This window comes from Hyla sarda, chromosome 4 (genome assembly GCF_029499605.1).
Source record: "Hyla sarda isolate aHylSar1 chromosome 4, aHylSar1.hap1, whole genome shotgun sequence".
Lineage (NCBI taxonomy): Eukaryota > Metazoa > Chordata > Amphibia > Anura > Hylidae > Hyla > Hyla sarda.
This window is the reverse complement of record NC_079192.1, coordinates 270,285,055-270,310,027: the sequence shown is the minus strand read 5'-3', so window position 1 is coordinate 270,310,027 and position 24,973 is coordinate 270,285,055. Positions and strand designations below refer to the sequence as shown.

Here is a 24,973-nt window from a genome sequence, read left to right as displayed (position 1 = left end):
ACAGCTTACATGCAGTCAGCCCGTTGTTCTGCCTTTGCTGTGGGTCACCTAGCGGCTCTCCGCCACTCTGTGGCTTAAAGCTTGGAATGCGGATGCCGCTTCCAAAAGGTCTCTCACTGAGCTTCCTTTTATGGGTGGCTGTCTTTTTGGCAAGAGCCTTGATGAGATTATCTCTGAGGTGACGGGAGGTAAGAGTTCCTTGTTGCCTCAAAATAAGGCTCGCCCTACTTCCCAAAGGAAGTCCTCAAGCGTCTCAACCGTCATCTTCTTATCCGCCACTTCCGAATGGGATCTCTCCGTTCGGTGGTGGCGTCCCTGGAACAAGGGGAGTTTCTTTCATCGGTGGACATCAAGGATGCCTACCTCCATGTGCCAATATTTCCAGGCCATCATTGGTACCTCCGCTTTGCGGTTCTGGAGGGGCATTTTCAATTCGTAGCCCTCCCCTTTGGTCTGGCCACGGCTCTTCGGGTCTTTACCAAGATTCTTGCGCCAGTGATGGGCCTGTTACGGTCGAGGGGAGTCTCGGTGATACCCTACCTGGATGACCTTCTCATCAAGGCTCCAACCAGAGCCCAGACTCTGGATAATGTGGACGTCTCTCTCCACACTCTTGATCGCTTCGGGTGGATGGTCAACCGGGACAAGTCAGTCCTCTGTCCTACCCAGTCTCTAACCTTCTTGGGACTTCGCTTCAAGACTGCCTCTGCCTGAATTTGCCTCCCGCCGGACAAACGTCTGGCGTTTGTCGGGGGTCCGCTCCCTTTGGACCCAGGTCTCAGCCCCTATCTGCACTTGTATGGAAGTCCTGGGTCGGATAGTGGCAACTATGGAGGCCGTACCCTTTGCCCAGTTTCATTACCGCCCCCTTCAGCTGGCAATTCTCTCTCGATGGGACAGGTCTCCTCTGTCCCTTGATCATCAGATTGTTCTCCCTCGCAGGGCCGACAGTCTCTGCTCTGGCGGCTCCGCTCCCCCCTTCTTCTCCAAGGGCGGTCATTTCTTCCCCTTCACTGGCAGGTTGTTACAATAGATGCCAGCCTGTCAGGCTGGGGTGGTTTGTTCAGGGATTGGACGGTTCAGGGACTCTGGTCTCCCGAAGAGGCCCTTCTTCCGATAAACAAACATATTGAAATTACGGGCGATTCCTCCTTTGTCGTCTTCATTGTGAGTCCCGACTTCAGTCCCGTCCTGTCCGCTTCCAGTCAGACAACGCCACGGCCGTCGCGTACATAAATCGACAATGCGGCACTCGCAGCTCGGCAGCCATGGCCGAGGTGACAAAGACTCTCATCTGGGCGGAAAGCAATGTTCCGGCCATTTCGGCGATTCACATTCCGGGAGTGCTCAACTGGTAAGCAGACTTCCTCAGTCGGTCCTCACCCGACCCTGGCGAGTGGCCTCTGCGTAACTCTGCGACCTCTGGGGCATTCCGGACGTGGACCTCTTCGCGTCCCGACACAATCGGAAGATCCTTCCTTTTGTGTCCAAGTCCCGGTACCCTCAGGCTCTGGCCGTGGACGCCCTTGTGATTCCTTGGGCGGGGTTTGCCCTACCCTATCTGTTCCCTCCCCTTCCGCTCCTTCCCAGAGTTCTGAGGAAGCTCAAAATAGAGGACGTCCCTGCCATTCTGGTAGCTCCAGATTGGCCCCGAAGGTCGTGGTATGCCGACGTAGTGGGTCCTCTTTACCACCCCAGTTTACAGTCGTAGCATTTGACGGCGTGGTGGTTGAGACCGCGGTTTTGAGGGCCCGCAGGTTTTCTTCCCAAGTCATTCACACAATGCTCAGGGCTCGTAAGCCCTCCTCCGCAAGAATTTACCACCGTACTTGGCGGTCTTCTTTTCGTTGGTGTGAAGCTCAGGACTTATCCCCTGTAACCTTCTCGGTTCCCCATCTTCTCTCCTTTTTGCAGTCTGGTTTGGAACTGGGGTTGTCTCTCAGTTCCTTTAAAGGTCAGGTTTCGGCACTTTTCCAGTGGCCCCTGGCTTCTAATTCTCATGTCCGGACCTTCCTTCAAGGAGTGGCGCATGCTGTTCCTCCTTGTCGGTCACCCTCTCCCCCCTTGGGACTTGAATTTGGTTCTGAGTGCCCTCCAGGGTGCACCCTTTGAGCCCCTTAGAGAGGTGTCTCTCCGCCTTCTTTCTTGGAAAGGGGCGTTTCTTGTTGCTATCACCTCCATCCGGAGGGTGTCTGAATTGGCAGCTCTCTCCTGCCGTTCTCCGTTTCTGGTGATCCACCAGGTCAAGGTTGTTTTCCGGCCAGATCCTTCCTTTTTGCCTAAGGTGGTTTCGGCCTTTCATCTCAATGAGGACATTGTCCTCCCGTCTTTTTGCCCTGCTCCTTCTCATCCTAAGGAGCGCTTACTACACAAGCTGGATGTAGTTCGGGCTGTTCGGTCTTATCTCTCCATCACTTCTTCATTTCGTCATTGTGATTCCTTTTTCATCCTTACGGAAGGTCTTTGCAGGGGACAACCTGCTTCCAAGGCCACCATTTCTCGTGGATTTGGTCCGCCATTTTGGAAGCCTATCGCTGTAAGGGGAAGATTCCTCCTTTAAGGGTTGTGGCTCATTCTACCCGTTATGTTGGGGCATCCTGGGCTCTCCAGAATAGAGCCTCGGCCTCGCAGATTTGCAAGGCGGCTATCTGGTCGTCTTTGCACACTTTCTCAAGGTTCTACAGAGTTCATACTTTCGCATCGGCTGATGCTAGTCTGGGTCGTAAAGTGTTGCAGGCGGCAGCGGATCGTCCGTCTGCCTGACTGCTTATCTGCCCACCCATGGGACGGCTCTGGTACGTCCCACGGTCTGTGTCCCCCAATGGAGCCGATAGAGAAAAGGAGATTTTTTTTTTCTTACCATAAAATCTTTCTCGGAGGATCCATTGGGGGACACAGCTCCCACCCTTTTGGGATTTTCCTTGGTTCTCTGTCCGAGGGTGTGTTCAGTTATGTTTTTTCTTCTGGTTCTCGGACAGTTTGGGGTTTTTCTTTGACCTGTTGGTCTCCTCCTATTGCTCTGGAACTTAAACTGATTAGCTCAGGGCCTGAAGTCGGGTATATCCTGCTGGGAGGAGCCGACTTTTTTTATTACCATAATGTCACACCTCCTAGAGACAGCAGCATACACCCCCGGTCTGTGTCCCCCAATGGATCCTCCGAGAAAGAGATTTTACGGTAAGTAAAATAAAAATCTCCTTTTGATTAAATGCATTATTTTTAGTATGCTCTGTTCATCTTATCTAAACGTTTTAGTGCTATAAAACAGAAAATATTTTATTAAAGCCACCTTTCTGTAAAAAAAAAATCTAACAAATATTTTTTTTTTTTTTAGAGACAGAATACAGTCTGCATTAGAAGATGAAAATATGTTTGAGATTGTGGTAAAGTTGAAGTTGCTTCTTATAAAAAAAAAATAAAATAAAAAAAAAAAAATAAACTCCAAACTTTTTTCCTTTTGACTGTCAATCTAGAATTTCTTTAGCTAAAAACTACTGTTCAGCATTTCTATCACAATACTTGAAATCTAACAGAAATAAATAATTTGTGTGATCAGAAGCCTTTTTTTCTGTATACAGGTCTGTAGTGGTGGCTCTGGGTAACTGCGGAGTGTAATGGAGCTGCTCTAGTTACCCAGCTCTAGAATTACCAACTGTGTGTGGAGCTGTGGTTTCTGGTTGCTGTATACTGTTTATTTCCATTGCTGAGGCTGAACGTTGAGGGTGCCGATGTGATAGTTTTCTGCCAGAACATAAAAAAAAAAACTTAGGTGGTTGCCATTCCGCTGAGCCTCACAATACCTTCTCTCTCCTATTTTGGATTTTCTATCTTGCAGCAAACTTTAGAACTCACACAGCGGGAAAGAGGAGGGTACTGACAACCAGCAGTGTTTTCTACAATCTCGCTGAGTAGAAACCAGCTTTCCTGCTTCCCTCATCCGGTGCCTCCAGTGCTTCAAGTTTTGAGTAAGATTGTAGAAAACGATACTGGTTCTCAGTGCCCTCCTCCCCTCCTCCTTAATGGAAATCGGAGAGAGGTGGTGTTTCGCTGCTCAGCAAACCGGAACCATCTCACAGTTCTCTACAGTCTCGCTAAAGACGTACAGTAATCACTGAGATCCAAACTGTTAATGACCTATTCTGTAGATAGGTAGTCAATAGCTTTAGGACAGAAAACCCTTCAAGTGTTTATAATCTGTAAAGTATTTTTGTCTAGGTTTTTTTTTTTTTCATAAATCTACTGTTTTCTACTCAGACCTTGCTTTATTACTGTAGACCTCAACTGTTGATATAGATTTGTTATAGAAAGCATTTCTTTTTTTTTATTCTCTCCATCAGGCACCAAATGCAAGTGAAAAAATGATTATGGACAAACTATTTGAACGGGATTCACTTGTAAGACAGAGCCAGGTATGGTTAAGATTCTATCGGATGAAATTAAGAGAGCTGGTGTAGATATTTTATATTTATAAAGCTAAAAACATATATAGATATAGATATCTCTATACTACAAAATAAGATTTCTGCCCTGCATATGTGTACCTATTTACTTTAGGAATTTGGCGAGATTTACCAAGGTAATTCAATGAGTAGTCCCCATCTTGGAAACTTTTGACATATCCATCCACAGGGTATGCCATAAATGTCTGATAGATGTATGTCCCATATTTGGAGAATGGAGTTCCCGTAACCTGCTAGGTGAGAGAGCTTTTGATTCCAGGTGGAGAATTAACACAGAAATTGTCTTGTATATGTGAGCACCTCTACATTCATTTCTACGGAAACTGTTTCCATAATATTCATACACGTGAATGGAAAGAGCCACACACATCTTTTCTTTCCCTTCATCTGGAAGACCCCTTACTATGCAGACTTGAGGACACATATTGTCTACAAGTTCAGGTTTCTTGGGTGGATTCACATATTTCACCCATTTATCCTGTGGATATGCCATAAATTGTGAAGTGTTTAGTATTTAAAGGAGTACTCCACTGGAAAATATTTTTTCTAAATCACCTGGTGCCAGAAAGTTAAACAAATCTGTAAATTACTTTTATTTAAAAATCTTAATCCTTCCAGTACTTATCAGCTGCTGTATTTTCCACAGGAAGTTCTTTTCTTTTTTAATGTATTTTCTGTCTGACTACAATGCTCTCTGCTGACATCTCTATCGATGTGAGGAACTGTCCAGAGTAGGAGCCAATCCCCATAGCAAACCTCTCCAGCTCTGGACAGTTCCTAAAATGGACAGAAGTGTCAGCAGAGAGCACTGTGGTCAGATAGAAAGGAAATTCAAAAAGAAATGAACATACAGCAGCTAAGTACTAGAAGGATTAAGATTTTAAAATAGAAGTCATTTACAAATCTGTTTAACTTTCTGGCACCAGTTGATTTAGAAAAAATGTTCTCCAGTGGAGAACCCCTGTAAATACTAATACCTTCACAATTTATGGCATATCCACAGGATAAATGGGTGAAAGATGTGAATCCACCCAAGAAACCTGAACTTGTGGACAATATGGGTCCTCAAATCTGCCTTGTAAGGAGTCTTCCAGAGAAATTTGATTGTCATTAAATCTGTCAAATGGGGATACGCTCCATTACACTGCTCTGTGCTGATACTGCAGTAAGGGGCAGTGATTTACATAAGAGGTGCACTGGAGCCGGCTGTGCGAGTCTTAAGCGGCAGGATGATATGAGACGTATGTGTTCTCATACCATCCTGCAAGTCTAGAGACTGATGGGTAACGTAGTACCTGCCGAGTGGAAGAAGAAGCCATGCACTGAAATGTTGAGCTCACTTTGTGTACATTCCAGTCCACGGCTCCTGCTCCCCCCTACACATGTTTTATTTAAAAAAACAAAAACTAAATTCTAGGGCTGGGCGGTTCATACCGAATACCAAATTTTTTTCCCTGCACGATATAAATTTTTCCCATACCACAATACTGGTCGGGCCCCTTCCCTTCCAATGAATGAATTATCAGCCGCAGCGGCTGTCCCCACATCGGGGAAATAATTATCATCATAATCCTGTGAGCCGCCCGTGCTTTAAATTATTGAGATGCAGGCCACGGTGCTATAAATGGTTAAGATGCCAGCTGCATGTGCTATTAATGAATAAGTTGCAGCCGTGGAGCTTTAAATGAATAAGATGCGCCCGCGGCAAGCTGTCACTTCCCCCTGCAAGCGCTAAAAGCCTGGCTTTTAGCGCTTGCATGGGGAGCTGACAGCTTTCCACTCGCAACTTAAAGGAAAACGGTCAGATATTTTCTCCCGCACTATCCTGGTGGATAGTGCGGGAGACGCTGATTAAAACGAGCCCTACCTTACCCGAATTCGCCCGCAATTGTAGTTTTATTCTATGTGTATATCTTGCTGTAACTGGCACGGGCGGGGCTTCTGCAGTTTAACTGGCACTGACGTCAGCGCCGCTTTTAAATATTCATCCCCCCTCCCTCCAGTTCTCCCTCTCTTCGCCGCTCCTAACTGGAGGGAGGGGGAATGAATATTCATAAGCGGCGCTGACGTCAGTGCAGAAGCCCTGCCCATGTCAGTTACAGCAAGATATACACATAGAATAAAACCACAATTGTGGGCGAACGGCCGGGCGGATCCGGGTAAGGTAGGGATCGTTTTAATCAGTGTCTCGTTGTAATCAGTTTTCGGCCGCATCTTAACCATTTATAGTGCAGCGGCTGGCATCTCAGAGCAGCGCCAGAGTCGCACATGATTAGTTCCCCAGGAAGGAGGAGGAGGGGCGGAATACCGTTAAATACAGTGGAATCGTCATAACTTACAAAACCGCCCAGCACTACTAAACACTCACATTATCCTCCTGCTGAGTCTCGAATAGCCTGCTCCAGTGTTTCCCTTATGTAAATCGCTGACCTGCACTGCAGCATCAGCACACAGTAGTGTAATGGAGAATATGCCCATCTGACAAATTCACTGACAGTCAGTTGGGGTACAAGACCCCTCATATCTTGGGAATGGGGGTGGGGACAAATAAATTAAGAACACCACGAGACTCTGGTGTTAATGTTTGTGGAGGCTACAGGTCCTCTTAAATCACACAGTTACTTTGGATATATTCACATATTGATGTCACATCGCCTTTTTTGGAGCAGTTTTCTCAAAATGCTGTGTTTTTGCTGGTTTTACTATTATTGTGCCAAATCTGAACTTTAATATATGAATATGCTTTTCATGCTATATAACAAAAAAAAAAATCACAGGCTGTAGATAGGGAGTAATGCAAACAGGAGGAGAGTGTATTTACACATGTGTAGCAAGGCAAGGATGAATCACACAAAATCAGCTGTTAAAAGGGAAAAGTACACAAAATATTTTTTTTTCTTTTTCAGTTAGTAGTAGACTGGCTGGAAAGCATTGCCAAGGATGATGTCGGGGATTTCTCTGAGAACATTGAGTTTTATGCTAAAGCAGTATACTGGTATGTATTGCATAAAAGTGATTTAATCTAGTGCATTCTGGTATTAAAGTAGCATGTGTACAGTACCTAGGTCTGGAAACCTCGTTGAGACTCCCCTGATACCCATTTCTCTACAAGGGCTTCTAGATCCTATATGTAGCAATTGTCCTCAGGAACTAAGGCAGGAATTTATTGCTATACAATCCAGGTTAGACATTAAATTGTTGCAAATTTTTGCACAAGTCTCATGACCTGTCTTGAAATGTTTGACTTTTGTCATCAATACGGTCACTGTAAAATGCTCTCCATGGCGCCGCACTTTAAGTATATCTTGGCATTATGTAAGATTTATAATATATTACTTTTTAAAGATACATATTTTTCTGCATGTTGACTCCAGTTGTTGACCTACTAAGAAGCTATTTGCAAACGATTTGCAGTAATTGTTGTACACGTTAGACAGACAATTGGTTCAGATTGAAATCTATTATGCATCATGCACTTTGTTGATAAAATTGTCACACCCAAACACCTCTGTAGCTACCTGTATAAATAATACTGCTACATGGGGCTCTAATATAACTGTATTTTTGCCTAACGGGTATTGGGGGAGATTTATTAAAACCTGTCAAGAGGAAAAGTTGCTGAGTTGCCTTTATAGCAACCAATCAGATCGCTTCTTCATTTTTCAGAGGATTTTTCAGAAATGAAAGAAGTGATCTGATTGGTTGCTATGGGCAACTCGGCAACTTTTTCTCTGCACAGGTTTTGATAAATCTCCCCCATTATGTTTAATCATCCGTAATTGTTCTTTATTTTATTTTCCTTTTGGCCCATAGGGAAAATACCCTGCACACATTGAAACAGAAAAGTTTCTCAGTATTGGGAAGCAAGCGACCATTGGTCACAGAACTGGTATGTATAAACTGCGAGCAGGAGGTCAGCAGTCAACTTGGGTTTAATAAACCTTTTAAAGGGGTTGTCCTACAATCAACAGTGCATGCTCCCACTCAATTCAAAGTTTGGGATTGCTGAAGATAGCAAGTCACTTTCTTGCACTAGTATATTATTATTATATCTCATATCCTCACTATTTTCAGGCTATTGGGGTCCATGCACATTAGGGAAATTCAGCAAGGAATTTCCTCTCTGAATTCTGCAAGCAGATACGTGCCGCCCAGAGTCTTGACTGATTAAAGAATTTGCCACTGCTCTACAGAGTTCCATTGACAAAGGGCGTTTCCAGGCGGAATTCTGCTAAAAGAATAAACATGTTTTGTTTTTTCAGCTGAATCCGAATCTGCCTCGGAGGTTCTGTGCACTGAGCAGCAGAATCTCTTTAAGACCAAAGGGAAAATCTGTAGTGTGCATGGACCCGAAGTCTTCCTGAGAGTAAATGAGCACTCTAGTTCACAGGTTGTAAACCCTGTACATGCCCAGTTGTATGCTCAGCTGAGAAGATACACTTTTTTTTTATGCAGTTTAGGCAGAGCTGTGTATTAAAAGGCCACAAATGCATTAAAATAACATGTTGATACTTTCCTCTACAAACTTGGTTGCCCCCCACCCTTTTAGATTCATATGATTCATGTAACATTGAGATTGTGGGATTGTGTTCCTGGAATAAGGTGTCTATTGGCACTAAGAGCAAGGTGTTGATCTCAGTGGAGGGAGGGGGAGAGACTACCTTAGGTAGGATGGAGGAAACCGACGAAGCACCAATGTGTCTTGGTGGAGGATCAGGAAATGAGTGGCAAGACAAGGCTGCCAGTTAAGATACGCTCCAAATGAAGGTGATTGCCACATAGACTAACTTACAATTCACCATGCAGAGAGATATCCTTCAGGGGTTAATTGGAACAGAATGTTGAGCATCAGGGGCCAGTTTCAGGTTTCACAGAGCAGGATCTCTTGATGGGGAATCCGCTTTAGCTGCACCCTGCAAAAAATATGTATGTCAGACTTGAGTTCAGTGGGCAATAGAAAAGGAAAGACCGTGTAGACACTGATCATTTAAAGAAAATCATGGCTTGTCAAAGTTCTAGGTCCTAATGGCTTTTTTTTTATTGGTTTTTGTTGTAGGATCCTGATGCCCCCATAAGACAGAAACTTCCCTTGGATGATCTTGATCGGGAAGATGATATCAGACTTCTGAAATATCTCTTCACTTTGATCAGAGCTGGCATGACGGATGAGGTAAAATATTCAGGGACATTCAGCATACTTAGGCTAGGTTCACACTACATTTATCACATACAGGGACCGGATCCGGCTGGGAGATGGGAAAACCGGGAGCACCCGTCTCCCTGCCAGACCCGGCCCGTAGCTCATTCATTTGAATGAACCGACCAGAGTCAGATAGTATACCACGGTTTTAGGTCTGGTCACAAAACCGGATTACGGGGCAAAATAGAGCCAGAGTTACGGGCTATTTTTAAAAACCTTTCCTGACCCACTCCTGAACCTGAAATATAAAATTTTAGCCATTTAAAGGGTTTCTACACCATAAGGTCATTTTAGTATGTACCTGGCAGACATTAATGGACATGACTTTTCTTTTTTTACTACAAATCCCACAATTCCATTTTCCTCCCTCCCACACATCAGCCAGCCCACCCATTGAAACATAAATGAGCTGCAGACCTGTGGCTTTCAATCAGGTGCCTACTAGGGGTGGGAATCGCCAAGAATTTGGCGATTCGATTCGAATCGCGATACCAGTGTGGCGATTCGATATATCGCGATACCGTCTAGGTGACAATACATCGCGATATATCCCGATACATTGCCCACCTGGGAGCATTCATAAATCCCAATAGACGCCGCTGTCAGCTTTGACAGCGGCGATTTAGTACTCCGGTGCTCACTTTTCTCATTTTTTCCTGTCCGGGCTGCAAAATAAAAGTAAACACACTTTATCTTACCTGCCAACGAGCCCCCGGAGCTCCGGTACAGGTGTTGGGTCCCCGTGCTGTATTCTTCTTACTTCCTGTTAGCCCGGCATGTCACATGGAGCTTCAGCCTATCACCAGCAGAGGCGGGACATCGCTGCGGCCAGTGATAGGCTGAAGCTCCGTGTGAAGTGCCGGGCTAACAGGAAGTAAGAAGAATACAGCCCGGGGACCGAACACCTGTACCGAAGCTCCGGGGGCTCGTTGGCAGGTAAGATAAAGTGCGTTTTCTTTTATTTTGCAGCCCGGACGGGATAACATGAGAAAAGTGTGCACCGGAGTACTCCTTTAATAGCATGCTGGCTATTAGCGGCGGCCCCCGGCTACTGAAATCAGCCCGGGGTCGCATAGTACGGAGCGGGCATGAGTCGGAGCCCGCTCCATACACCCAGAGCGACGCCGTGTCAGATCCGGCCTGCCCGGCTCCACAAATGTGGAACTTTTATCTCCTGATGCCCAGGACATGCTGTTCCGGGCGTCAGGAGATAAAAATTCCACATCCCTAAAAGAATCGATTCAAAAATATTTTGAATCGATTCAGTATCGGCAAATGAAAAAATCGCGATTATCGCGAGAATCGATTTTTTTCTTACATCCCTAGTGCCTACAGCTGTTGCATTAGTTGCAGATTGATCTCTCTCCCACCAAGCGATCCCTCCACCCATTGAAGCAGACAGGCTCCCTGTCATCAGCTGACTAGTGAGTCAGGTCTCGGCCACTGCAATCTGGGAAAATTCTGAGAGTCATTTTGTATGCTGTTAAAAATAAAAACTGAAGTGAAAATCACAGAAGAATTGTGAGAAAACCGTCACACACAGGTACAGACACTATATTATGAACTACACTAACTTTACAACCCCTGTAGCATAGTAAAAAATAATAATAATTCCTGGAATACCCCTTTAATGATGCAGGGATTTTTCATATTGCGTTTTAAATTTTTTCTCCTCGCCTTTTAAAATCCACTGAATCCACCTGTTCCGCCTGCTCCACCATGTGCACCATCCCTGCTGTGCCTGCTTCTCACGATGACCCCCTGGAACTCGCGGTCTCCGCCCTTCCCCCAGAGTGGGTTTCTTCCCTTACCTCCGACCTGGCTAGGGTCTCCAGATCAGTGGCTTTGGCCTTCGAGTGGTCTTCCCTGCGCACGACCCCCAGGGAGTCCCACTCAGTCTCTCCTGACCCCCACTTCCAGCACTCTCACAAGCGCCCTAAAGTGCTTTCTTCCATCTCTTCTCCAGAGTGGCGTAATCGGGACAGACATTCTTCCCGTAGATCACGCTCCTCTTCCCCAGCTCTCTGGCAGCACCCCCATCCCAGGTCTCCGACCCTTGTTCCAGGTCTAATACTCCTCAGTTTAAGGCTACTACCGCTCGCTTCCACTCTCCCAGGGAAGTAGCGGGTGACGGGTCGGAATCCACCTTGGATCATGAGGACCACTCTGCCGTTTCTGACATGGTGAACAGCTTTGTGTCAGCCATCTGGAGGACACGAGAACTTCGGATCCTGATCCGGAAGTTTCCTTTCGGCAGTCCCCCAAGACTTTCCGTTAAGGGAACACTTAACACAATGTAACTCTAAGTCAGTCACACTTCTGTGAAATCACACTGTCCACTCAGGAAGCAACACTGATTGACAATCAATTTCACATGCTGTTGTGCAAATAGAACAGACAACAGGTGGAAATTATAGGCAATTAGCAAGACAACCCCAATAAGGGAGTGGTTCACAGGTGGTGATCACAGACCTCTTCTCAGTTCCTACGCTTCCTGCCTGATGATTTCGTCACTTTTGAATGCTGCCGGTGTTTTCACTCTAGTGGTAGCATGAGACTGAGTCTACAACCCACACAAGTGGCTCAGGTAGTGCAGTTCATCAATGATGGCACATCAATGCGAGCTGTGGCAAGAAAGTTTTCTGTGTCTGTCAGCGTAGTGTCCAGAGCATGGAGACGCTACCAGGAGACGTGGAGGAGGCCGTAGGAGGGCAACAACCCAGCAGCAGGATCGCTACCTCTGCCTTTGTGCAAGGAGGAGCACTGCCAGAGCCCTGCAAAATGACCTCCAGCAGGCCACAAATGTGCATGTGTCAACTCAAACGGTCAAAAACAGACTCCATGAGGGTGGTATAAGGGCCGACGTCCACAGGTGGGGGTTGTGCTTATAGCCCAACACTGTGCAGGACGTTTGGCATTTGCCAGAGAACACCAAGATTGGCAAATTCACACTGCAAGTTCACACTGAGTACATGTGACAGACGTGACAGAATCTGGAGATGCAGTGGAGAACGTTTTGCTGCCTGCAACATCCTCCAGCATGACCCGTTTGGCGCTGGGTCAGTTATGGTGTGGGGTGGCATTTCTTTGGGGGTCCCCACAGCCCTCCATGTGCTTGCCAGAGGTAGCCATTAGGAACCGAGATGAGATCCTCAGACCCCTTGTGAGACCATATGCTGGTGCCGTTGGCCCTGGGTTCCTCCTAATGCAAGACAATGCTAAACCTCATGTGGCTGGAGTGTCAGCAGTTCCTGCAAGAGGAAGGCATTGATGCTATGCACTGGCCCTCCCGTTCCCCAGACCTGAATCCGATTGAGCACATCTGGGACATCGTCTCGCTCCATTCACCAACGACTGTCCAGGAGTTGGCGGATGCCTTAGTCCAGGTCTGGGAGGACATCCCTCAGGAGGTCAATCCGCCACCTCATCAGGAGCATGCCCAGACGTTGTAGGGAGATCATACGGGCACGTGGAGGACACACACTACTGAGCCTAATTTTGACTTGTTTTAAGGACATAACATCGAAGTTCCAGGGGAGTGGTCTCTCCATCTGGAGGTCTTTGCGCAGATCCGCAATCTTTGGGGAACCCGGACGTGGATCTCTTTGCGAGCAAGGAACCTGTCTGTTGTGGCGAGACGCAAAGTCCTGCGGCCCTCTGGCTCTGGCAGTGGACACGCTTGTGATCCCGTGGTCATCCTTCCTTATCTCCTTCCTCCCCTCCCCCTCCTTCCCAGGGTTCTGAGGAAACTCAAGGCGGAGGGCATCACTGCCATTCTGGTGGCTCCAGACTGTCCCAGACGCGTGTGGTACGCCGACGTACCTCTGAGTCTTCTAGTTTTTCCCCATCGGCTCTCCCAGGGCCCTCTTTGCCATCCCAATTTACTGTCGCTGCATTTGACGGCGTGGCAGTTGAAACCGTGGGCTAGGGGTTTTCTACCAGGGGGATTCGTATCATGCTTCGGGCTCGTAAGCCTTCTTCCGCTAGGATTTATCATTGCATTTGGCGGGCCTATTTCCGGTGGTGCGAGGCTCTTATCTTTTCCGCACCTTGTTTTCTTGCAATCCACGCCTTCCGCGCTTTCTTGCAGTCTGGATCAACGTTTGGCACTCTGTTCTCTTAAGGGTCAAGTTTAGGCACTTTCCAACGGACATTTGTTTCCAACTCTCATGTCCGCACCTTCCTGCAGGGCATGGCCCATGTGGCGCTGCCATACAGGTCTCCCACTCCTCCTCCTTGGGCTCTCAATCTGGTGTTAGAGTCTTGAGGGAGGCTCCATTTGAACCTCTCCAGGACGCTTATCTTCGCATCCTTTCGTGGAAAGTCGCCTTCCTCATTGATATTACCTCCATTAGGAGGGTATTCGAGCTGGCGGCTCTCTTGTCGCTCTTCCTTCTTGGTCCTTCATCAGGGAAATGTTGTTTTTCGGCCACCTCCCGCCTTCTTGTCCAAGGTAATTTCCTCCTTTCACGTGAACGTTCTTCCTTCCTTTTTTTGGTCCGGCTCCATCAAACTCTAAGGAGCGGTAAGACGTAGATGGGATGGGCACTACAACACCTGAATTAAATCAGCTGCAAGCATAGACCATGTAAGGGAGACTCAGTCTGAATAAGGTTCTATGGGGTGCCAGACAAAAAGGAGTAGAATCAATTCCAATAGTAGAGAAGAAATAGTCTGCACTCACCATAGGCTCCTTTTAAAATCAGACTTATTTTTTTATTTATTTTTTTTTTATTTTTTTTTTTGCAATAAAGGTTTACAAGGTACATAAATCTGAACAATAAAGGTTCAATATCAGGCAACTTTTCAGGAATATGACCAAAACAAAAACATAAAACAAAAGTATAAGTTTAAGGCTAAGCCAGGCCTGACTCAGCCTTGAAGAGCGTATGAGCATTAAAGAACATAAAGAAGCCTGCTAATGATATATTTTTCTCACAAATAATGCAGGTGGTGAAGGCAATACCAAAAGTAGCAGCAGCGGCTCAGGCATAGAAGGGCGGGTGGGAGGGTTCTAACAACGTCTCCCCTATCCACGTCTAGGCTTCCAGGGTATTAGCCATAAGCATTAACTAACCTGGCTCAAGCTCGAGAAACCGTACAACTGAAGTGCATATATAACTGTAATAAGAAAGGAAAAAGTGTGGGAGAAGAAAGGTGGGAGAAGAGGGAAGGGAGGAGAGAGGGACGGGAAGGGGGAAGGGGAGTAGGGAGAAACAGATGGCACGGCATGGTGCTTACCTTTCAGGACAGCGAACGCGGACGAGATCCCCTAGGGGTCCGTGGTAATCGACGTGTAATATCGGGAAACACGGCCGAGAAACATGAGGGGTAAGGTGAACGCTGGTTAGGGCGCCAAGTGTAGGGTTCTGAAATCATTCGAGGAAATGAAGGACGACCATGGTCCCCAGATTAGGTGGTGAGTGACAAGTCTTCGTTTGGAGTCGGCAATAAGTTCCTCCATACGGTGAATGTGGGCGACTTCTTGAGCCCAGGAGGAGAGGGATGGGGGTGTATTTGTTTTCCACAGCCTCGGGATCACTGATTTGGCCGCCAGAAGCATGTATCTGATAAGGCGCGCACTCCATTTGGGGATAGAGGGTGGCAAGATAGAAAGGAGGAGGGGAGCAGGGGCGTAGGGAAGGCGAACAGCTGTCAATTTATGTATGACTTCTAGGACCTCGTTGCAAAAGGGTGTCAGTAGCGGACAGTGAACCCAGATATGTGTCAACGTACCTCCCGTTGCACCGCACTTCCAACAAGTGTCAGTTACTCCCGGTAGATATGGGACAGCGTAGACGGCACTCTGTACCATCTGGTCAGGACTTTGTAGTTTGTTTCTAGGGCTCTGCATGAAATGGACGTCTTGTGCCATTGTAGTAGGGCCATACTCCAGTCTCCATCCGAGAATTGGCTACCCAACTCTCTCTCCCAACCACTCCTGAAAGAAAGGGGATCTTCCGAATGAGAGTCTAGGAGGAGGGCATAAATTTGTCTTATCGGGTGGGGGGTGACAGAGGTCGAGCAGCACAATTTCTCAAACTGGGTGAGAGCACGATGCATGTGAAGTCTATTATTGTAGGAGCTATGGAAGTGTTTAAGTTGCATATATTGGAAATAGTGTATCGGTGTCGGGGGATGACCATTGAGTAGGTTGGTAAGTGGTCTCAGGTCTGTCTCAGTCAAAAAGGATTTAAATGAAGTACCCTCGTTCCTATTGTATCCCAGGAATGTGGGCGTGCATAGGCCGGGAGGGAAGGATGGGTTATTAAATACTGGTAGTAGGGGCCCGTCTGGGGAGAATAGTGTGTTTGCCACGGGTAGGAGACATTTAGCGTTAAGGATAGAGAGAGTTACCGGGGGAAGGTCATCAGTGGGTTCAGTCAGGGACGATCTCTTAGCGTGCCACAGTAACGTCTTGGGATCTACACATGAGGTATACCTTTCAAGGGTGACCCATTGTTTAGTGATTGGGTCTACAGTGCAGTCTAGAACCCTGGTGAGGACTGCCGCTAAATAATAGTATAAGCAGTCGGGCAGACCCAGCCCTCCCTTTTCTTTGCGTCTAGCCAGTGTACGTCTAGATATTCTCGGGTGAGTGTGAGCCCAGACAAAAGTAGAGAGGAGTGAAGAGAGTCGTCCAAAAAGGCCTTGGAGGGGTATATCGGAGTGCTAGAAAAAAAGGTAGAGGAGTCTTGGTAGTATGTTCATTTTTATAATGTTTATTCTCCCCAACCAAGAAAAATCTTTTCGCTCCCATCTAGCCAGGTCTGATTTGATGGAATGTTGCAGTGGGGGGAAGTTCAATTGGAAAACGTCTTTAGGGTTATTAGGAACCTGTATTCCTAGATAAGAGAGGGAGGTGGGGCACCATTTAAAAGGGTAATTATCTTTCCATTGTTGGAGCTTTCCAGGGGGCAGGGTGATGTTGAGTGCCTCACTTTTTGCAGAGTTTAATTTGTAGTTTGAGTGACGGGTGAAGTTACTTATAGTCGCCAATCGGGATGTAAAGAGGTAAGGGGCGAGGAGAGGAACAATAAAAGGTCATCTGCAAAAGCAGAGCATTTATGATGGGACGAGGCAACGGAGAGCCCCCTGATGTCCGGAGTATCACGGATCGCCCTCAGGAGATGTTCCATACACAGGACAAATAGGAGAGGTGATAGAGGGCATCCTTGCCTCGTGCCATTACAGATGCGGAATGGAGGGGAGAGCTGGCCGTTGAGTCTTATTTGTGCTTGCGGATTCGAATAAAGGGCCATGACACGTGCCAACATGAGAGTGCCTAAGCCTATTTGCGAGAGAGTGGCTCTTAGGAAGCTCCAGTCCACCCTATCGAAGGCCTTTTCCGCGTCTAGGGAGAGGAGGCACAGAGGTGTGTTTGTTGAGCGTGCATGGTGAATGACTGAGAAGGTGCGTAGAGTATTGTCTCTGGCTTCCCTACCTCGAATGAATCCGACCTGGTCAATGTGGACTAGATCTGCCATATAAGGAGCAAGCCTATTCGAAATCAGCTTGGCAAAAAGTTTCTCGTCTGTGTTCAGCAGTGATATGGGACGATAATTCTGACAGAGGGTAGGGTCTTTGTCTCCCTTCGGAATCACAGCTATGTAAGCTCTTAAAAACGATTGCGGGGGAGCTGGTAGGGGAGAAGAGTTGTTCCCAGTCAGCCAGGTTCACTGGCGGTAGTTTAAACGTAGCCAGGAATTCAGGTAGATCTTCTGGTCTGCGTAGAGTAGCAACAGTCGATCCATGACGGGCTGTTAGAGAAAACGGATAACCCCACCTGTAGATTATTTTCGCATTGATGAGATTGGTAAGTAAGGGTTTCAGGGTGGCCCGTAACCGGAGAGTGCGAAGGGATAGATCTGGAAAAAGACGAATCTCGGTTCCGTTAAATTGTATATTTTCTAGGCTACGGGCTCTCCTCATAATGTCCTCTTTAAGAGTGTAATGATGGACCCTACATATGATATCACGTGGTTGGAGCGGATCAGGATTTTTTGCTTTAAGGGCACGGTGGGCGCGATCAAGTTCCAGAGGAGACTCAGGCGGTCGTTTAAGTATGTCATTAAATATTTTTTGTAGTGTGCCTGGAACTTCCTGGGGGACAATCGATTCAGGTAGACCTTTTATGCGGATGTTGTTTCTCCTGTTCCTATTGTCTAGATCATCCACATGATCCACCATTTGAGTGTGCTGAGAAAGGAGAGAGGTAGTAGCGGTGCGCAGGGTGTGAACTTCAGAGGCTATGGAAGCTCGAAAGGCTTCCAACTCAGACACCTTAGCTGTCAGCTGGGTCACCTCAGTTTTGACAGGCTCCAGGTCCAGTCTCCATGCATTTCTCAGCTCATCCGCCATCGGGAGTTAAAATCGGACTTTATTCAGCCGGCAGGCAGTGTCCATACATAGAAAAGTTCACACCAGGGTGCACAGGGAGGGGGAGCAGCTAGCGGCTAGGCAGCCGAAGTATACTGGAACAACAGCACTTTTTCCCGTCTGACGCTTCTTCCAGTTCCTAAGGAGCGTTCCTTACATTGTCTGGATGTTGTTCGAGCTATTCGGATCTATCTTTCCGTCACCTCCCCCTTTCGGCAGAGTGACTCCTTCTTTGTGATTCTGGAGGGTTATCGCAAGGGGCTTCAGAGGTGGATCCGTTCTGCCTATCTCTTAACCGTACAGTCATAAGTGGAAGACCCCACCTTTTTCGGGTTACTGCGCATTCTACGCGTTCCGTTGGGGCTTCTTGTGCGCTTCACAATAGGGCTTCGGCCTTACAAGTCTGTAAGGCGGCCACCTGGTCGTCCTTGCACACCTTCACTAAGTTTTCCCAGGTGCACACTTTTGCGTCAGCTGATGCCGGTTTGGGTCTCAAGGTGTTGCAGGCGGCAGTGTCTGTCTTCTGCCTGACTCTAATTTGGGTATTTTCCCCACCCCGGGGACTGCTTTGGTACATCCCACGGTCTCTGTGTCCCCCAATGCAGCAGACCGAGAAAAGTTAGATTTTTTTTTATGCTTATCGTAAAATCTTTCTTGAAGGATCCATTAAGGACACAGCACCCACCCACTAGTATTTGTTGCTATAGTACGGTTTGCTGTTCAAGGGGTTGTTTTCGGTTCTTTTTTGATTGGTTCCCTTGGACACCTGCTGGTTTCTTTCTCTGTCAGTCCTCTCCTACTGCTTTGGGACTAAACTGACTAGCTCAGAGTCAGTAGACGGGATATATCCTGCCAGGAGGGGCCGACTTTCTTTTTGTATGCCTAGTGTCAGCAAGATATACCCACGGTCTCTGTGTCCCCCAATGGATCCTCCGAGAGAGATTTTACAGTAAGCATAAACAATCTACTTATTCCGTATTCCTTGGATAGGGGATACATTTTCCTACACTGCAGTACCCCTTTTAATAGCCTCACAGCAGCCCCTGGCTATCTATTACAGCCAGGGGCTGCCTAGTGTGGAGCTGGATCAAGTCACAATTCTGCTCCAAAGTTTCTGTCTCCCATCCACAAGTAAAAAAAAAATTATGTTCCCATATGGCTTTGGGAGGGAATGGGTTAAAAAAAACACTTTATTGGATACCAAATCTAGTCAGTTTTTCATTATGGTGCATTTGGGCTTGCTTTATTGCACAATTAGTGAATAATAAAATACTACTATTAATAAAATACTAATTTTGCCTTTTGTTAGGCACAGCGATTGTGTAAAAGATGTGGTCAAGCCTGGAGGGCGGCAACATTGGAGGGATGGAAACTTTATCATGACCCCAACATAACCAAAGGTAGTATTGGCTTTATTGCCCAACAAACTCCTCAAGCTATGTCTTTTTACTATGGGTGTTAATGTAATAATGCGCTGGACTGCATGATCAGTCTGGCATTTTTAGGCTGGATGGGGGTGATGTAAGAATATAGAACTTCTGCTTATGTAGCCTCTGAAAATGGAACATATGCCCAATGTAATAATGCAGCTGATTTAGTATTTTTGTGCTTTTCATGTAGGTGGAGAATTGCAACAAGTAGAGGGTAATCCATATCGTTGTGTGTGGAAAACTTGCTGCTGGCGTATGGCTGATGATGTAAGTAGCTGTAATACAATATTTAGAGTAGTTGTCATAGACTGGGATCCTATTCTGTGACTCAGAGCAAACAATGGAGACCATGGATATGTTTCTGCTTCTAGGAGGCAGCATTAGAGATGTAAAAATTTCCTGGAATTTTTAAGCAATGTAGGAAAAAAGATAGATATATATTTTCTTGTTCTGGTGAGTCAGGCCAGTCTAAGGCTGGGTTCACACTACCGTTTGTCATTACGGTTCCCGTATACGGCTGGGAGGAGGGGTGGGCGAGGCTTAATCGCGGCGCCCGCACTCAGCCGTATTCAGGAACCATAGTTAATGTATGTCTATGAGCCGACCAGAGTGAACCGCAGCCTCCAGTCGGCTGCTATTTCGGCCGTATGTGGTTTCCCGACCGCAAGCAAAAACGTGGTCGACTACGTTTTTGCTTGCGGTTGGAAAACCGCATACGGCCGAAATAGCAGCCGACCGGAGGCTGCGGGTCACTCCGGTCGGCTCATAGACATTAACTACGGTTCCCGAATACGGCTGAGTGCGGGCGCCGCGATTAAGCCCCGCCCACCCCTCCTCCCAGCCGTATACGGGAAACGTAATAACAAACCGTAGTGTGAACCCAGCCTAATTGAGGTATGGCACAGTTGGCCATTAGTTTTAATAACTTTCATGTAAAATTAGTGTTTTCCACTAATCACTATGGATTCCTGAAGCTGAACCACAAAGATTGACAGGTTGGCTTCTATTTTAAGACAATGTTAAAGGGGTATTCCGGCCTTAGACATCTTATCCCCTATCCCAAGGATAGGGGATAAGATGTCTGATCAGCGGTCGTCAAGCCCCCTATACCTATTATTTATCATTATAAAAATAACATCTTCCATACTCCTTTTTTTTTTTCCATTTTTTCTTTTCCCTGGAAAAATACAAAAGGTTTATGAGGAGGAAAAAGGGGGGGGGGGGTCGTTCCCAATTTTTCAAGTTTTTTTATTGGCCTTTCCATCTCTAGGCAGTCCTGAGGGGGGGGGGGGGTAGCAGCTCCTATCATTTCATTGAAAACATAAACTTGTATGTCTGTTTTGTGTCTCAGGAGCAGTTCAGCAGATATGAAAGAGCAATTTATGCCACCCTAAGTGGAAACCTAAAGCAGGTAGGATTTTCATGCTTGTGCTAGTTACTGTGAATGCAGATACATGATGTTTAGTTATACTGCACAATATGATGATACAGTAGTTTAATTCAGGCCCATCTATGTTTACATTGTTTCATAATAACATTCTAAAGTTTCAATACTGGAACAGTAAAAAAAAGTGAATTCTGCTATTTATCCTGTCATCAGTATTTGTTAGTGCATAACCTATATTATAAATGGAAAGAAAGTATTATAGAATACCTTCTATGCCTAAACACTACTAGTTACAGAAGATTTTATTTTGGCATGTAGTTGCTTCCTGTTTGTGAAACTTGGGAAGACACAGTTTGGGCACATTTCCGAGTAATGGTAGACAGCCTGGTTGAACAAGAGATCCGAGCATCTTTTATCTCCTCAACAGAAGAGGATGAATTGCCCAGGGAATACTTGGAAGCAAAGTAAGGGGAATTTACAGCTAAGACTGCCAGAACAGCAGCCTGCCTCTGCTTCTCATTGTTGTATACCTTTGTTTTCTAGCTGGACATTAGAGAGGGTATTTGAGGAACTGCAAGCTACTGATAAGAAGGTAAGCCATTTAGTTTACTAGGGTCAGTTTTCTTCTGTACTTGTACAATATAGTTGGCTGTACACATGTAATAGTACGGTAAAATCTCCCTTAGCGGACACCTCGCCATAGGGGACACCTCCCAATAGAGGACAGTTTTTAATTCCCCCTAGACCCCCCCGTGCGATTTCATTCCCTCTTTATTACCCTCTGTGCAAATTCATCAACCCCTCTTTACCACCCCCTGTGCTCTTTGGTCCCCCTCCTGTGCCATTTCATTCCCCTTTATTCCCCTGTGCCACTTCATAAAGAGGAGGGTGATGAATTTACACAGAGGGTAATAAAGGGGGAATGAAACGGCACAGGGAGATCAAGGGTAAATTATGTGGCACAGGGGGTAAGAGGGGAATAATTTGATACAAGGCACGCTCCCCTGACGAAGCTGACCGAGCGAAAACGCGTTTAGGGTAGGAGGTGAGAGACATTTGCCTGATAGGGTGCATGATCATTATTCCATTGTGCTGCTTTTCCGTTTTGGTGTGTCACTGTATTATATGACCTGCTATTTGCATTGAACATATGTATGCTCATTTAATGTGACAGTGTTGCCCAATAAATTTTGGGGTAGATGCACCTTTTTGCTATTTTTGCACACATTTTTTGTTCAGTCCTGGCCATTAGTCCTAGGACTCTTTTCACATGTCATATACATGTGTTGTACATGTATCCCTACCTACTTGTTATTACTATGTGTTATATTTTTTTGCTCTCATCCTCCACTCTTCTGCCTGAGTATTCTGTTGTGCCTCTTTTTTATTGTTTTATATATACTGTGTCTGTTTTTAGTCTTTGTTGTAACCCAATAAAATATATATCTTTTACGTGAATCTTAGTTGTTAGGGTCTCAAGTGTTTTGGTGTAGACAAGGCACGGGGAAATAAGGTGGAACAGGGTATAAAGTGTGGTTGAAATGATATGGGGAAAGGTAAGGGGATATTAAACTGCACTGGGAGATTTTACTGTAATATTGCTTTTTTATTTATTGCGTTTTATAGGTAATTACTCTCTGGAGTAAGCACAGAACAGTATTCGGTCCTTCAGGAACATTTTTGACCCTTTTTCCCAATAGGGGACTTCTATCAATAGCTGGCTTTTTTTTATTTTTTTATTCCCTGTGAGTGTCTGCTATTGGGAGATTCTACTGTATTTGGCTGAATGCTTGTTCATCTGACAGCTTGGTCACTCAACTTCATCATAAACATATATGATTGGCTTGGCTAAGTGTGAATGTCTTTTTCCTCAATTATAGAAACCACGGCAAATATGTGGCATTAACTTATGCCCCTCTCCCCTTGAAATAAAGAATTGGGCATGTGGAAATCACTCATCTTATCTTATGAATTTTATGTTCGTTTTCTAGTGTCTGTCTAGTTTTTTAGGTGCTCGGGGATGAGTTCTATTCTTGCTGGTATATTCTACCCTCATAACATAAGCTTTTGTGTGCATTGTAAGAATTATCCTGTGTCTAGAACCACTGTTTGCGTGTTTGTAATTTAAGAAAATATGGCAATCTTTTTCTTTTTCAGAGAGTGTTGGAGGAAAATAAAGAGCATTACCATATTATTCAGAAGTATATAATTCTGGGAGATGTGGATGGTAAGTGTCACAAATATTACTGTTTGTGTGAAATATTGACAGATATATGTTTTTTTATTACCTCATTTTTGCGGACTAATAGAAGCACTGGATTATAGGAAACTACCCGGTTTTATACAATAAGTAATTTTTTTAAACTTCTGGTTGTATAAGAAAGTAGAGGGGTTATTGTAAATAACTCTGCACGTCATAGAGCAGGGAGATGGAATAAAGCTAATGCTGTGCCTTTCATATTCTTCTCTGCAAAAGATAAGAGTGGGTGCCAGGCACAATTATAGCCGAGCATGATTTATATGTGCTGTACTGAATTACAGGACACCACCAAAAGATTTGTGAGCCAGTTTCTTGGCTCAGAGTTCAGACCTTACTTACTGTGCGCACGGTGTCCAAGCCTATCATTTATTACAACCCTGAGGTTGGACACAGTATTTCTAGTGAGAGTACAGACTGCTTTTTCTCTGACTGCTGCTGTCTCCTTGCCAATGAGTTTTTTAAATTATTGTAGAAACAAGTCAGTAGGTCTCACCTGGAATATGCTGTTCAGTTTTGGTCACCAGTCCATAAAGGGGACACTGTGTTGCTGGAAAGGGTGCAGAGATGCGCGACTAAACTAATTTGGGGCATGGAACATCTTAGCTATGAGGAGTGATTAAAGGAGTTACAATTGTTTAGTCTTGAGAAGAGACATTTAAGGGGGATATGATAAACGTATATAAATATATTAATGGCCCATACAAAACATATGGAGAAAAACTGTTCCAGGTTAAGCCCCTTCAAAGGACAAGGGGGTACTCTCTTGGAGAAGAAAATGTTTAGTCTAAAGGGGCGACACGCCTTCTTTACCATAAGAACTGTTAATTTATGGAACAGTCTACCTCAGGAACTAGTCACAGCAGGAATGATTAATAAATTTAAAACAGGGTTAGATACATTCCTGGAACAAAATAACATTAATACTTATGCAGAAATATAAAATTCCATCCCTTCCCCCAATATCCCACCACACCTCTACCCTTCAATTCACTGGTTGAACTTGATGGACGTATGTCTTTTTTCGACTATGTAACCATGTAATATAATATGACTTAAACTTCCTCCCTTGTCTCTGCAACAAATAGAACTGTCATGTCAAGGAGACAGAAGCATCCACAAAAGGAAGAGATATATATAATATAGTTTGTATAGTTGCTCAATTTGAAAACTAATATTTACATTTTAAATTTAAGGTTTAATGGATGAGTTCAGTGAATGGCTGTCAAAAGGAAAAAATCTGCTACTTGGTCACCTTCTGCGTTTCATGACCCACCTCATATTATTCTTCCGAACTCTAGGACTCCAAACCAAGGTAGAATTTTGAGAAGAAATTCGCTAAACAATTTAAAATCTACTTTGTCCAGTGTTGTAGTTGTGTTCATTTTGCCTGTCATCTAAGCCAAAATATCAAGCCTTTCTGTTTTTACTTCAAGTACTTGAGCACTAGAGATGAGCGAACTTACAGTAAATTCGATTCGTCACGAACTTCTCGGCTCGGCAGTTGATGACTTATCCTGCATAAATTAGTTCAGCTTTCAGGTGCCCCGGTGGGCTGGAAAAGGTGGATACAGTCCTAGGAAAGAGTCTCCTAGGACTGTATCCACCTTTTCCCAGCCCACAGGAGCACCTGAAAACTGAACTAATTTATGCAGGATAAGTCATCAACTGCCGAGCCGAGAAGTTTGTGACGAATCGAATTTACTGTAAGTTCGCTCATCTCTATTGAGCACCTTAAAGAAAACAATGTGTTATTTCACGAGCGCTTCATTGGGGGACACAGGATCATGGGTATATGCTGCTTGCCTCTAGGAGGCTGACACTAGGGAAAAAAACTAAAGAAGGTCGGCCCCTCACGGC

At 45.5% G+C, this 24,973-nt stretch overlaps 1 protein-coding gene and 1 long non-coding RNA gene across 2 annotated transcripts in view; one reads left to right on the top strand and one right to left on the bottom strand.

Moving 5' to 3' along the window:
* The window catches only part of NUP107 (nucleoporin 107), a 71,646-nt gene that overhangs the window by 25,821 nt on the left and 20,852 nt on the right, over positions 1-24,973 (top strand). The window contains 12 exon segments of the mRNA XM_056574190.1: positions 3,335-3,383; positions 4,338-4,409; positions 7,367-7,455; positions 8,274-8,349; positions 9,517-9,630; positions 19,349-19,439; positions 19,660-19,736; positions 20,821-20,880; positions 21,175-21,320; positions 21,400-21,448; positions 23,014-23,083; positions 24,310-24,428. Coding sequence (XP_056430165.1) covers positions 3,335-3,383; positions 4,338-4,409; positions 7,367-7,455; positions 8,274-8,349; positions 9,517-9,630; positions 19,349-19,439; positions 19,660-19,736; positions 20,821-20,880; positions 21,175-21,320; positions 21,400-21,448; positions 23,014-23,083; positions 24,310-24,428 — 1,012 coding nt within the window.
* LOC130369230 (uncharacterized) overlaps positions 3,415-24,973 on the bottom strand; it is a 46,081-nt gene continuing 24,522 nt past the window's right edge. Inside the window, exons 2-3 of the long non-coding RNA XR_008892702.1 lie at positions 9,253-9,373; positions 3,415-3,741 (exon numbers count right to left, since the gene is read on the bottom strand). This is a non-coding gene — a long non-coding RNA (uncharacterized LOC130369230). The remainder of the gene's footprint in view (positions 3,742-9,252; positions 9,374-24,973) is intronic.